Source organism: Buteo buteo, chromosome 12, assembly GCF_964188355.1.
Source record: "Buteo buteo chromosome 12, bButBut1.hap1.1, whole genome shotgun sequence".
Taxonomy (NCBI): Eukaryota; Metazoa; Chordata; class Aves; order Accipitriformes; family Accipitridae; genus Buteo; species Buteo buteo.
The window spans coordinates 33,280,875-33,294,764 of record NC_134182.1 but is presented as its reverse complement, the minus strand read 5'-3'; the positions used below and the strand labels follow the sequence as shown (position 1 = coordinate 33,294,764).

General features: G+C 39.8%; 1 protein-coding gene across 1 annotated transcript in view; it reads right to left on the bottom strand.

Moving 5' to 3' along the window:
- PCNX2 (pecanex 2) overlaps window positions 1-13,890 on the bottom strand; it is a 156,633-nt gene that overhangs the window by 65,592 nt on the left and 77,151 nt on the right. The window contains exons 19-21 of the mRNA XM_075043275.1: window positions 13,254-13,404; window positions 7,778-7,919; window positions 2,917-3,094 (exon numbers count right to left, since the gene is read on the bottom strand). Coding sequence (XP_074899376.1) covers window positions 2,917-3,094; window positions 7,778-7,919; window positions 13,254-13,404 — 471 coding nt within the window. The remainder of the gene's footprint in view (window positions 1-2,916; window positions 3,095-7,777; window positions 7,920-13,253; window positions 13,405-13,890) is intronic.

The following is a 13,890-nucleotide window of genomic DNA, read 5'->3' as shown; positions in this document are numbered from 1 at the left end:
ATTTTTTAAAAAGTAGTGAATTAACTGTGTTACATTAGTAAGTCCTACAATGTTAAAAGGACCAAAAAATCCAGGTTGATTAAAAAAATCCTCAGGGATAGAATTGAATAGACTTTCTTGTTCTCTGTGTTACTCCAGTGTGAGTGGCTTGGCTATTTGCAAACAGAGATAAAAATCTGTGAGCAGCAATTCGGACTTCCATGCCTCAACTTGTTTAGGGAGCCACAGGCTCATTTGGAGATTCTGATTTGACTAAATCACATTAAATCAACAGCACAATGGGGAAAATGAGGGAAGTACAATCAGTGAGATATTCAGAAATATTCCACCAACATTATTAGCAAAGTTTTATTTAACATAATCTGCTTCACTGCACACTAGTGCAGTTGTGAATGTCTGTTGAATTTAGATGCCTTCTTCCCCAGTGCCTGGCAGAAAAAAATAAATGCTTACTACCACAGTGCTTTGAGAGCATGCAAATATTTTTTTGTGGGGTAACCATGCTTAAAAATTACCATCACTATGACTAAGGCACAGCACTTCTAGTGTTCCCAAATTCAGAGGGTGGCAAGTTTACATTTTCAATGAGTAAGCAGAAATCAGCCATGGCTGTGTAATAAGTTCTGCATAGCCAAAGGTGATGGTAATAGAGACTATTTCAGTTTTGGTTTTCCTTTTTAAAAATAGTTGCAAACATAAAAATGACTGAACTACAGACCGACAGCATCTGTGAAGACCCATAACGCTTTTAGGAACTGAGGTGGATGCAGCTTGCTTAGGGCCTATAGTATGGAATAAACACACATCATCTTTATCCTCAAGTGACCATATCCTTTACTAAAGGTCCACAATATTGAGCTAATTAAAGCTCAGACCTTAATTAGGGTAAAGAAAACTTATGCCCTTTATGATTTGAAATTAATAGGGCTTTAATTGCTATCATCTGCAATGCTATTTTTCAGATTGGCTTTAATGATCATTGTGTAACTGCACATGTGCTTCTGTAATATAAATAATTCAACCGTTTAATTTCAATTTTTTAAAATGGAACAGGGACAAGTCCACTTGATGAACTAATGACCTGCAAAATTTCAGATATTATCAGATATGAAGACGATGGCAGACCAATGCTAAAACTACATTTTCAAAACATGTCTATAGTTTCAAAACAAGCTTTCAGTCTAGTAGAGTAGTAGTTATTCTAGCAAGTATCTCTGCTTAATTTGGTATGCATCCTTTGTTATCTCATTTGTACAGCTATCACTAGTCTTTCTACTATAAACAGTAGCTTCAAACTACCCAAGCAACTCCCCCCCAAAAACCCACTGAAAAGCGTTTACATCTCTCTCTTCCAAAACAGTGCAATAATCCACACCAGTATTTTGTGATATGCTCACAAGGTCAACATTTTCAAAAGAATTAATGAATTGCAAGATTTTCAATTCTGGGGTGCTAATTTTTTGATCCTGTAATGAGTTTCTGAAGAATGAGTTTCAGTACTAAATAAGCCATTATCCAGACACGGGATGTCCACTGATGCACATCACTGACAATCTTCTCTGGAGATAGAAATTCACCCCTTACTCTAGGGAACATGGTAATGCAACAAATACTGAAAACTGTGACAATGCTACCAACCTCTGCATCACTTTCACTGGTCATCTTTCACTCCAAGGTAAGAAGTTTAAAAAATTACTCTAACCCTATTTTAATTCCTCCCTTCTCCTCCTCCCGTACAGCAGCACAGAAATAAACCAGGAAAAGCATTTAATTTCTGCTTCACTCTTTGCCTGAATGACTGGGAACTCCCAATGTAACACCAATGAACTGGGCCTTTCCTTAGGAAGCCTGAAACTTTCCAAGGGAGCAAGGACAGCGGTGCAAGCTGACACTTTGTGTAGAAGGGCTAAATATCTCCACGCGCACTGTTGGGCATCTCCACAGCACATGCAGCAGTCAATATGGAACCATGTCTTTCTCCTCTCAGAAATTAAGTGGTGCTAGCTGGGTCATACTCACACATATAATAGGAGTATTTTAGAAAAAGAAACCAAACCAACAAGCCTGACAAAAAAACCCTGAACAACAACAAAACCAAACACCTCACCAGAGCTACCCCTAGACAAACTGTATCATATGTTATGGCAATTGGGGACCAACAAGTTTAAAAATAAAACAAAATACAAAAGAATTGATAAAAGCTTTAGGCAAGTCTTCAATACTTTCCCATATTTTATCAAGTTATCAGTTAAATCTGCTTTTTTTCAGTGAAACAGCATAGATAGCAAATCAAGACAGGATCTGATCTGACTGATGCAGAAAGAATTTTTTTTAAGGTAACTAGAGCACACTCCAAGAGTTAACAATGTAAAAGAGAGGAAGGAGCTCTGAGGTTAAGGTTAAGGGCAGCATCACAAGGATAACAGACTGAAAATAGGAAAAGAAAAACGTTAAGGCTGACATTAGGAAAACATTTATTATCATGAGGATGATTAGATAATGGAATAACTTCCCAAAGGAAGTTGTTGAGTCAAACACTAGAGGCATTCAAAGGAAATCTAGATAAAAACACCAGGCAATTGATCTGGAGGGCAGCCCTGTACTAATGACCCAAGAGGCTCTTTCCAACTCATTGAGGGTTCTCCTCTTGAAAATGACAATTCTGAACTTTCTATAGCAACATGTGAACAAAAAATAAATGCAAAACATTGCAAAAAACAGAGGAGACATTTAACTGGAACCTTGTTTTCAGTTTACAGATTTTTTTCCTCTATAGTACCAATAATCTGTGTCTATATATGCATTGACTACTTCTAAAAAATCCTACCACATATTGATCAGCACAGTGACACTGAGAAGATAAATAAAGCTATGAAATGTATTTTCCAAAGAAATGACAGGAGCTATAAAACTTGCCTTGTGAAACACAATGGACATCATGAAGAAATCCAGCAAGAAATTTTCTGAAATGTCTCTATAGTCAAATCGGAAGAAGATTACAGTAAAGCTCAAAGTAACAAATTGATTAATAGGATTACAGAATGAGGAACGGAGGAGTTTCATCCCAGCAACTGTTATCAGGATAATATCACAGCTGTAAAAAAGGCAGAAAGAAAAACCTAATCAAGTCAAAGTCATAAATTATGAAGCTCTAAAATACAAATAGCTGTACCAGATTTATTTTAGATTGCTATGTATATCTAAATCTACGCATCTGATTGATTTTTTATATTAATCCTATGTTCTTTTAATAATCACATTTATTTTACCCATGTGCAACTTCATATTTTTCCCTTATCATTATAAAACACTTGTAATCTGTAATAAAGAATGAACTCTGTACTAAAACCAGTAGTATTGACTGTTAAAAACCAAGAATCTAGAAAGGAAATTTTTATATAGGTCTTAAAATAAAATTTCAGTTTCAGAAATATCTTGGCACTTCCATTAATACATTACTGTAATTTGAAAAAAATGTCTTGAACCCACTCCAGTTTTTTTACTACTACGAATTTCACTTGATGACACAGTTTATAATTATTCTCCTAATTTCATTACACACAATGCCAAAATTCTGGATAGAAACACCCATAGACATGAAATGCTTGAAATTCTTACCATTGTTCTTGATCGGAAGGTCATCTTTTCTATATAGTAATTACTTCATCAGAAGAAAAGAAATTGTGTTGCATCTATGTGTTGTAAGATACAGGCAGTCTGCATTTTACTCTCCCTTATTATATTCTAGAGGGTGAACTTAAGCTGAGAACTCTAAACAGTAAGTGACCACACAGAGAATCAAGAATTCCAATCTTTAAAAATTAAAGTGCTTGCTGCTATATCTCCAAGAAGACAATGTTCCTCTTTTAACTCTCCAGAAAACTACACAGTTTTCTGTGTAAGAAAAGAAAATACAATTATATGAGAAGGAAAGATGGAAGGTGTTGGCACCCCTTGAATTTAAAAAAACCCTCCAGTCTCTGGATATCTATCAGAACTTACAGACTTGAGGTTGTTCACATTTTTAAATTTTGTTTTTAAGATACTTTATATAATTAGAAAGATGGTCTTGCTTGGACAGCAATTTTGATCTCTTGATAATACCACCTATTCTAGGGGTTAGATCCTAGAAAGGTCTCAGACACATAAATTTTTAGATCACCTGGGTAGACAGGCACCCCCCTGAGATGAGACAGTACTGGGCTCCAGACCATGAACAATTGCATGGTTCTGTATTTTATCCAACAACCACTAAAAACACAGGAACAGCATCAGGAGCAGGAATTGGAACACAGTTCCCCACTCCTGTAAGAATTTCCTTACCACCAAAGCAGGAGGGATCAAGAGCAAACCTCCCATAGCCTTTACTTTCCTGGAAAGTGCTTAACAGTTAGACTCCTGTTAAACGAAAGGGGCAACACCACCTTCTCCACCAAGGTTTTTAAAAGGAAGGAAATCAAAGCGGTATTTTGTGAACTCAATCCTGATCACATACTGGGGATGCTGCAAAAACAGCTCTCAGCTCAAAATCTTTGGGTTTCTGGGTTCTAGTCAGTATAAGATAAAAGTGATTTATTCAGAAAGCTCTGGCCATGTTCAGAAGCACAACTCAAGCCTCCTAATGAACCATCAAGTCAAATTCAGGAGTATTTAGTCATATCAGGTACCCTCAGGGTTTTCTGGCAGTTGACCAAGTATGTTTGGATTGCGGTTTTGCACGTCGATGTCCAAGAACCATATTGGATCTATTCCTGAAAAGACAACTCAAACCTAATAGACATGAACAAGTAACACCCTGTTAATTGAGAGCCAGGTGACTTCTCTTAAGTAAATTAAGCACATTGACTTTTTCAGAGATGCATTGCTTTTTTGATGCTGGTGAAAATAGATGGGGACTTCAGTGCATAATGAGGGTCTTAAAGTAGGCCAGGTATTTGCAAAATACATGGAAGCTTCTCCTCCATCCTGCTGCAAACCAGGAGAATACCTGCTGCCATGACTGACACTTGTCAGGCCAGAAAGCTCTAAAGAGGTTTTCATCATTCTAGAAAGGCTCATAAGTCTGTACATTTCCAGGTTGATTTTATTTTATGTGGCATTTATTCATTATTGTGTATCTTCCTGTAATGCAGATGCAACTTTATTTGAGTGCAGGTCATTCTAAAGGATCACCAGGACATCACTGTTGGAATGAAATGCCAAGCTGACCTTATTTCTCACCTTGTCAAAGCTGTTCTTTTCAATTTGCCCCAGATTTCTGAATAGAAAACCTAGTGACTAAGCTAAATAGATTCTGAAGCCACTAGAAGCCATCTCAGTGTATCCTGTATGAACCAGTTGGATCTCGCTTTCTTCAGAAAGAAGAAAATTCTTGCAACATGGAGGAATTTTCACACGGAAAACTTCCAGATCATAGAGCAAAAGGGGGACTTTTTCCTCACTGGATCTGTTAACATGCAGAAAATTTCACCAAAAAATGACATTTTTATAAAATAATGATCTCAGGTGTAACAGAAAATAATTTGCTCATTATCCCTCTTCTTTCAAGCTATTGCCACACAAGATGCTTTTCCTGGGGCCTTAACTCCCAGCAGAGAGAAAGCAAGAGAGAGAGAGAAGGGGGGCTTATTTCTGAAGCCTCTGCGGCAGGTAACACGGGGCAAGCTTTTCAGCTTGTCAGCATGGGTCCCATTAATAACCAGCACGTCAGGCTCTGGAAAGCTCAAGCAAACTCCTGACTGTGAAGGAGCTGTTCTGCTGCCTTCCTCAAGAAGGAAAGCGCTTCAATCCTTTAAATCACAAAGCTAGATGAAGCTTCTTTGAAAAATACATTCAAATTGAGAAAAACTCCAAAATCAAATGATGCAAAATGTATCATCTCACTTTCAGACACAGAGCAGGGAAGTGCCGCCTTCCCTTCTCTAAGGTACGATGCAGTCTGATCTTTGGGTGGTAAATAACTAAGGAATGTTCTGACAACAGAAAACGGGTATTTATGTATTAAAGCAGAGAAAGTACAACCCTCAGTAACACGGTATATGGAAGGAGCAAGGAGAATCCAGGATCTTTCATGGGCTTACAGAGTTGAAGAGAAAGAGGTAGGATCTGAAGACAAATGTTTTGTGTGTGGCATTTACATGGTAGCTGTAGGGGAAGCGTATTAAAGAGGAGTGCCAGAGAAGGAGGGGTGCTGGGGGTGTTGTGGATAGACCTCAGTTACAAGCAAAAGGAGAAAACACAGGTTTTAAATCCAAGGTGATCACAGAGACACAAGGGGGATGGGGAAAGGACGGACTGTCATGGTATTCCCCTACAGGCCAAACAATCAGAGGCAGACAAATGTAATTACTTCCTTTAATCTCAAGATTTCTGGGGGACTGACTCACTACTTCTGAACACTTGAGGGAGGTGATACTTCAAAGTGCAACCTAGCTTGGAGGAATGACTATGTAAAAATAGCACCTTCCTAACCCTACATATTTGCTCCGTGCATGTATTCAGTCACGTCTGCTAATGAGTGACAAATGACATTTTGATGACTTTCTAGTTCTCCCAGCCTTGCAGAACCAAATAGAGGGATGAGTGTGAACTCAGTTTCACCCTGGACAATACACCTAAACACCTGAAGCACCTTGGCGTTAGCATGTCCCAAGTGCCTGGGGGAAAAAGGTCAATGGGGGACTACACAGGCTATCTCTGAGTGACTGGTGAGAATCTCTCTGGAAAAGTAGTTGTCTGGGAGGAATATGCAGAAAATTTGACTAATGCCTTAGTCCTACTTTCAGCCCCTAAAAGCAGGGACCACCTTTTCCTTATAGTTGTGTAGTCCCTAAAGCTGTATTGCTCTTCAAGAGAGAAGAATAATTAAAACAACATGCAATTTTTACATCAAAGTTCTTTTATCTAATATTTAAAGTTAAGAATCTACATCATTATTAATACTGAGGAACTCCCCCTCCTCCAGCAGTTTTTCCTGCTATTGGAACCTTCCTTCCTGAATACAGGCTGTTTCTTTGTTTTTATGATCTGCATCACTGTCATTCTGATAAAAAGACTGCAGAAACTCTGCCCACTAGGGATACTGCAGTCACTAAGCCTGCTGAATATCTGCAGCAGGCAAGTCACTGAACAAAATATTTACCATAAAAGTCTGTCTGCAAGGATCATACTGTTTTTTCATGGATCAGCATCACCAGTTCTGCTTAATATCAGAGACATCAGACTTTGGAAAAAACTTATATACCTACCTTTCTCAAACCGCTCTTAATGCAGGACTACCCACCATTCTACTCTGCTGAATATTTTATTCAGTCTTGCCTTAAAAGACTTGTGTGGTGAAGCTTCCGACAACTCCTTTGGGAGACTACGCCATAGTCTTAAAAATCCTCAGTTAGGAAATGTTTCCTGATATCCAGCCTAGATTTCTCATTTTCATATGATTAATTCTAGTTACCCCACTGTGTTTATGCCCATCAAACACCTGCAGCCTGGTATAGTGTGTCTCGCTTTTAATTGACATTTAGACATTCCATGTATATCTATATATAGCTCTTTAATCTTTTAATTTCTCTCTCATTGGAGTCATGTCTTAGCATGTGCTAAGGTAGTTTTGCTTTTTTCTTTCAGCAGAGCCAATGATTATTGTATACTGAACTAATAATGCACAAAAGCAAACTGTAACAAGCAAACAGACTTAAGATACAAATTTCATTTCTCAATCTTCAGTCTAAACCCAAATAGTCTGCTAATCACATGCTTGGAGTTATAATCTACTTACTGTGTACCAAGCTTCTTGTATTTACTAATTGAGAAGGCATCAATGGTGAGGGCATTCAGTATTATAGCTGGATACAAAATGTATTTCTCAAAGCACTGAAGCCACACATAGAGCCTTTCAAACCACATCAAATGAGCAGCATCTGAAATAGAAATTCAGATAACAGATCATTTCATCCAATTGTCAGCATTTTTTGCACTGCAATACCATAAAAGAAATGAGTTAGCTCACATTCATAATCAACCAACTAACTTATGAAACAATGGAATTCATAATTCATTGCGATAGAGAAATCATTTTTGTTCTCTGAATTTAGATAGTATCTGTTTTGCTGCTTCTAACTGCACTCATGAGAAACACTCAGAAATGAAAAGAGATGGTACATGCTAAATGGTAGTTTCTACATAATCCAATTACTAGTCACTATATTAAATAGCACTTTTAGTGACATAATGACTCCAGAGAGGCCCTCTCCAGCACTGACCTAGTGGATGACCTAAGGAACCTCATTTGAACTCTGTGCCTCTCCTTCCCCATCTTATAGTGGCAAAACACTGTTCCTTAGACTGCAAAGTATCATTGACCTCATTGATAAATGAAATACCCTTTGAGATTGTGATGGGTTGACCCTGGCTGGATGCCAGGTGCCCACCAAAGCCGTTCTATCACTAAAGCTGGACAGGGGAGAGAAAAATATAACAAAAGGCTCATGAGTTGAGATAAAGACAGGGAGAGATCCCTCACCAATTACCATCACGGGCAAAACAGACTCAGCTTGGGGAAAATTAACTCAATTTATTACCAATCAACCAGAGTAGGGTAGTGAGAAATAAAAACAAATCTCAAAACACCTTCCCTCCATCTCTCCCTTCTTCCTGGGCACAGCTTGACTCCTGAATTCTCTACCTACCCCCCTCCGCAGTGCAGGGGGACGGGGAATGGGTATTACGGTCAGTTCATCACGCGTTATCTCTGCCGCTTCATCCTCCACAGCGGCAGGACTCCTCACACTCTTCCCCTGCTCCAGCGTGGAGTCCCTCCCATGGGAGACAGTCTTCCACGAACTTCTCCAACGTGGGTCCTTCCCACGGGCTGCAGTTCTTCATGAACTGCTCCAGCGTGGGTCCTTTCCACAATGTGCAGTCCTTCAGGAGCACACTGCTCCAGCGTGGGTCCCCTGCAGGGTCACAAGTCCTGCCAGAAAACCTGCTCCACGGGCTCCTCTCTCCGCAGATCCGCAGGTCCTGCCAGGAACCTGCTCCAGCGCGGGGTTCCCACGGGGTCACAGCCTCCTTCAGGATCCCCCTGCTCCGGTGTGGGGTCCTCCCTGGGCTGCAGGTGGAGATCTGCTCCACCGTGGACCTCCGTGGGCTGCAGGGGGACAGCCTGCCTCACCAGGGTCTTCCCCACGGGCTGCAGGGGAATCTCTGCTCTGGTGCCTGGAGCATCTCCTCCCCCTCCTTCTTCACTGACCTGGGGTCTGCAGGGTTGTTTCTCTTACATGTTCTCACTCCTCTCTCCGGCTGCCGTTTCTGTGTGCCCTGCAACTTTTTTTCCTTCTTAAATATGTTATGCCAGAGGCGCTACCACTATCGCTGATGGGCTTGGCCTTGGCCAGTGGTGGGTCCATCTTAGAGCCAGCTGGCATTGGCTCTGTCAGACATGGGGGAAGCTTCTAGCAGCTTCTCACTGAAGCCACCCCTGTAACCACCACCCCCGCTACCAAAACCTTGCCACACAAAACCAATACAGTAACACTGGTGTGTTATCAATACCTTTCTAGCTACCAATGCAGAGCACAGCACTACGAGGGTTGCTATGGGGAGAATTAACTCCATCTCAGCCAGACCCAATACAGAGATCTAAAGACTGAAGAATTAACAGGAGCTAGAAACTGTCATAGATGCTTCTCAAAATACTTAAACAGCCATTGTAAAAAGTATCTGCCAGGATCACATCATTCACCAGTAAAGAACATCTTCGTTTGCAGTAGACTTTTCTAACAACATCACAGTGCTTAATATGAGTATTAAACAAGAACTGAATGCTCTGTGCAATTCAACTGCTATGAGAACCTAGTGAACTGGGTTCAGAAACACTTGTGTGTGGACAAAAACAATGTCTTTATTCTCAACTGAGCTCAGCTAGACAAGGTTATTGGAAAAACAGTGAATGCAAAAAGGCAGAACTTAGTATTGACTCAAAAATAACAAGGCCAGCTACTGAATCTCCAGTACTCTTCCCAACAGAAATTAAAACAGTTATGTATACACATCCCACCCTCCCACACACACCTTTTCAATGGCGTGCAAAGTAGACATGCTGAATCAACAGATTTGTATGTTCTACAGGCACAGGTGTATGTTGTATAGGCTCAAAGAGAAAGAGCTAAAAGCAATCCTTCCAAATTAGCTTTAAGTCATGATTTGCCAGTATCTTAAGCTAAGGCAATGCTCTTGCAAAAGTCTGCCTTCAGAAAATATGATCAACTTTTGTTTCTTGTTATAACGTAAAAATATTTCCTTCACTTATTACCTAAAGGCCACCTCCAAAAAGTTCATACACATAGCAAAATGTCCATTTTGGAACCTGTTACTCTCCATTCCTCTCTCCTCCTCCTGAACTGCAAATTGCTGTCAGAGATCCACTCAAGAACTTCATCCAGCTGCCCAAAGCTGAGCTCTCTGTAAGAACTCAAGCTTGAATAAACAGATGTGCATATCAAGTAGACCAAAAAGAAGGTAGCTGCAGGAGCAGAGAGAGATGTGTGCAGACAATGCAGACAGAAGAAAAAAAGAGCTCACATTCAGAGGGGGCCCAGGGAAAGATGTGGATGATTTGAAAATGGCCTACATGAATCTGTGGGCTATAAAAGCAGTAGTGGGGAGGGAGGAGAAAAAATAGTCTCTAGTGTTTCAGGGTTTCTTTCTCACTCAGTCCTGCACTACTTTCTACACATCTATTATACCATAAGCTCATACATCTTGACCTCAGACTTTCTTCCTGCAGTCAGGCAAAACAATGACAAGTAATAAATGAGTTATCTTATAGGGCCAACATGAGACCTGGTCTATAATTGCTATTCTGTGGAAGGCCTGGAAGTTTGAACAGCTCATCCAGAGTCTATGAAACAAAGCCAGGAATAAACTTGTGGAACTGTCATTACCAGCTGCTCGTCTAATTGCAAGCAATCATTCACCTCCCCATAGCACTACACTTGTCAAAAATTAGGAAGCTGAAAATGAAATTCAGTGCAGTACAAACTCCTCACAGATATCTTGTTTTGTGTACTTGTCCCTTCATTGTCCACGCCTGACAACTACAGGATACTGTCATTTTCCGAGTTTCTCTTTCTATACAAACAGCGAACCTTTAAGTTTGGCTCCTACACTTTTCTTACAGGGTAAAAGAAAGAAGACAGCCTGTCCGACATATCTATCAAAGGGATTACACAACCTTTTCCTTAGCCTGTCTCATCTCAGAACATGATAAAATGCCTCTGCAGCTGCCTAAGGGCCTGAAATATATATTTATTTATTTTTTTACTCTTGTTTTCTAACACACAACACCAGATACATTGCAATAATACTTAAGCCCCAATGTGCAGAAATGGACCACATAGAGGACTGCAAAAGAAGGAAAAAAGCCTGTTTCCCACAGCAGGTAGCATGGGAAATGCAGCTGATCTCAAAGCACAAGCAAACCCATCTGAGGAGATCAGTCTGGCAGATCTCTACCCTCAACCTTTTCAAAAGCTGAGTCATTGCATTTAGGAAAACAGTGTTTTCTCACAAATGAAGACAGACTTAATCAGGACAATGGAAAGAAATCCTACAGTAGTCTTTTATGATTAAGCGATGTAACAAACAATAAAACTTGGGTATTCATCAGAATTACTGATTATCAGGGAGAGGAATCCCTGAACAATGTTTTCAGGTGGGCATGATCCTTAATAAGACTTATATTTCTACTACACTTTCCTTGGTGTATTGCAGTAAAAGTTAAAAGGCAACCTTCAATCAAGTCTCCTGGGTACTTTTTTCATACCCAAGCCTTGTTTGGAAAGTAATCGTTTTGAAAGACATGATTTTTTTAAAAAAGATTTAAATCCTTAATGCATGGTTTTGCAGAGAGTAATTTGAACTCTTTTGTTGTCTAGTTGAAGAACAGACTAAAGTCCCTCAGCAGACTGTGTTCTGACAATGCTGTCTTCAAACACCTCAGGAACATATATTGAGAATCATTAAGGCACAGGATCCATCAAGAAATGACAAGCAAGCTTTTGGCTGGTAGCAAAGGCAAGACAAGAGCCGGGGGGGGGGGCGGTGCAAAAAAAAAAGAGGTGCACTTCTCAAAAGTACACTGGCTGCTTGCAGAATAACTGTATCAGAACAGGAAATCAGATCTTGACATAATAAAATATTTACTGATACTTGCATGTATCAGGGTACTACTCACTGAAGCCAGCAGACATTAGCAAGAACAAATCTTCAAGAACATTTCACAGTTTCTTTCAATTTTAACGTTTCTCTAAAAGTGTTATGATGGAAATTAGAACTCTAAGTTGCACTACCCTTGCTGTTCAAATGATATATATGTCAGAAAGCAGAAAAAATTCTGCCTCTCAATTTCATCAATCATTTAAGTTTTTAAATTATATAAAAAGCCAATGTATTAAGCATGAACTATAACATATCAAGCAATACAGCAAGTAACAGTGCTGTAATGTAAAAGCAAAAAGCAGATCAGACGATGGCTCGTGAAAGACCACTTAGGGCCAATAAGATGATTAAGGGGCAAGAGGACTTGACATAGGAGGAGAGGCTGAGAGAGCTGGGATTGCCTAGCCTTGAGAAGAAAAGGCTCAGGGGGCATCTTATTCATGCCTGATTGGGGCCGGTTTTGGGGTATAAATACCTGATGGGGAGGGTAAAGTTGACGGAGTCAGACTGTTCTCAGTAGTGCCCAGTGACAGGACAAAAGGAAATGGGGAAAACTGGAAATTCCATTTCAACAAAAGAAAAAAAAAAAACCAACCCCAAAACCAAAACAACCTTTCTTACTGTAAGGATCATCAAATGCTAGAACAGGTTGTCCAGGAAGGTTGTGCAGTTTCCATGCCTGAAGATATTCAAAACTGGAAGCAGCCCTGAGCAATGTGCTCTAGCTGACCCTGCTTTGAGCAGGGGCATTGAACTAGGCAATCTCCAGAGGTGCCTGCCCAGCCTCAGCCCTTTTGTGCAGTGGTCTCAGGAGACAACTTCTACAGGTTCACAAATTTGCTGGTGATCGGGGCTGGGGGGGGGGGGGGGGGGGGGGGATGGAAATGATGGGCTATGCATGCTATTCAAGAGGCAAATGTAAAGCATAATTTATTCTCACTTATCTGTTCCTTCTGGATTTTTTTTTTTTTTTTTAAATCAAGACAAGCTGCAAGTCATTGCATCCATTGTTTAGAGAAGATTTTATTACAAACCTCTCACTTCCCGCTGCTGGTGCTCTTTGCTTTTAAGTATGGGGTGGGAGATCCACAGCCAGGGGTGATGCTTGCGAAGTTGAGGAAGTACATAATGTGTTACAAATCCCACAGTCCATGCTAAAGCAAACAGGACAATGCTGAGAAATGGCTGAGCCAAAAAAGAAAAAATGAAACATGGTTATAATTTACAAACAACATTTTTATAAAAAACTTTTTTTAAACATTTTTTTAACAGTTCCTATAATTGTATTTTGGTGCAATTAATTTTTATTCCTATGTTCAAACTCTGACTCCACAAATGGATATGGATTTTGAAATATGTATTTTGCCCACTCAATTAACCAATTTTTCCTCCCTAATTGGATGAAAAAAGGCAAGTGATCAGCTTTATTCATTCTGTCCCCCAGGTTCTGTATCATAAAAGAGCTGTCAATATGCAGAGGTTTAAGAAAGAGACACCAAATAAGTAAGACTGAAGTTAATACAAATATCCATAAACTAACTGCCTTGCACATAAAATAATGTTATTGTGACCAGTAAACACATTTTCACTAACTTCTCTTCCCACAATCTCTATTCTTTCTCGTTAAAGCACCCTGTGGTTTTGCATAAAAGAAGTAATACCTTAGGGGAA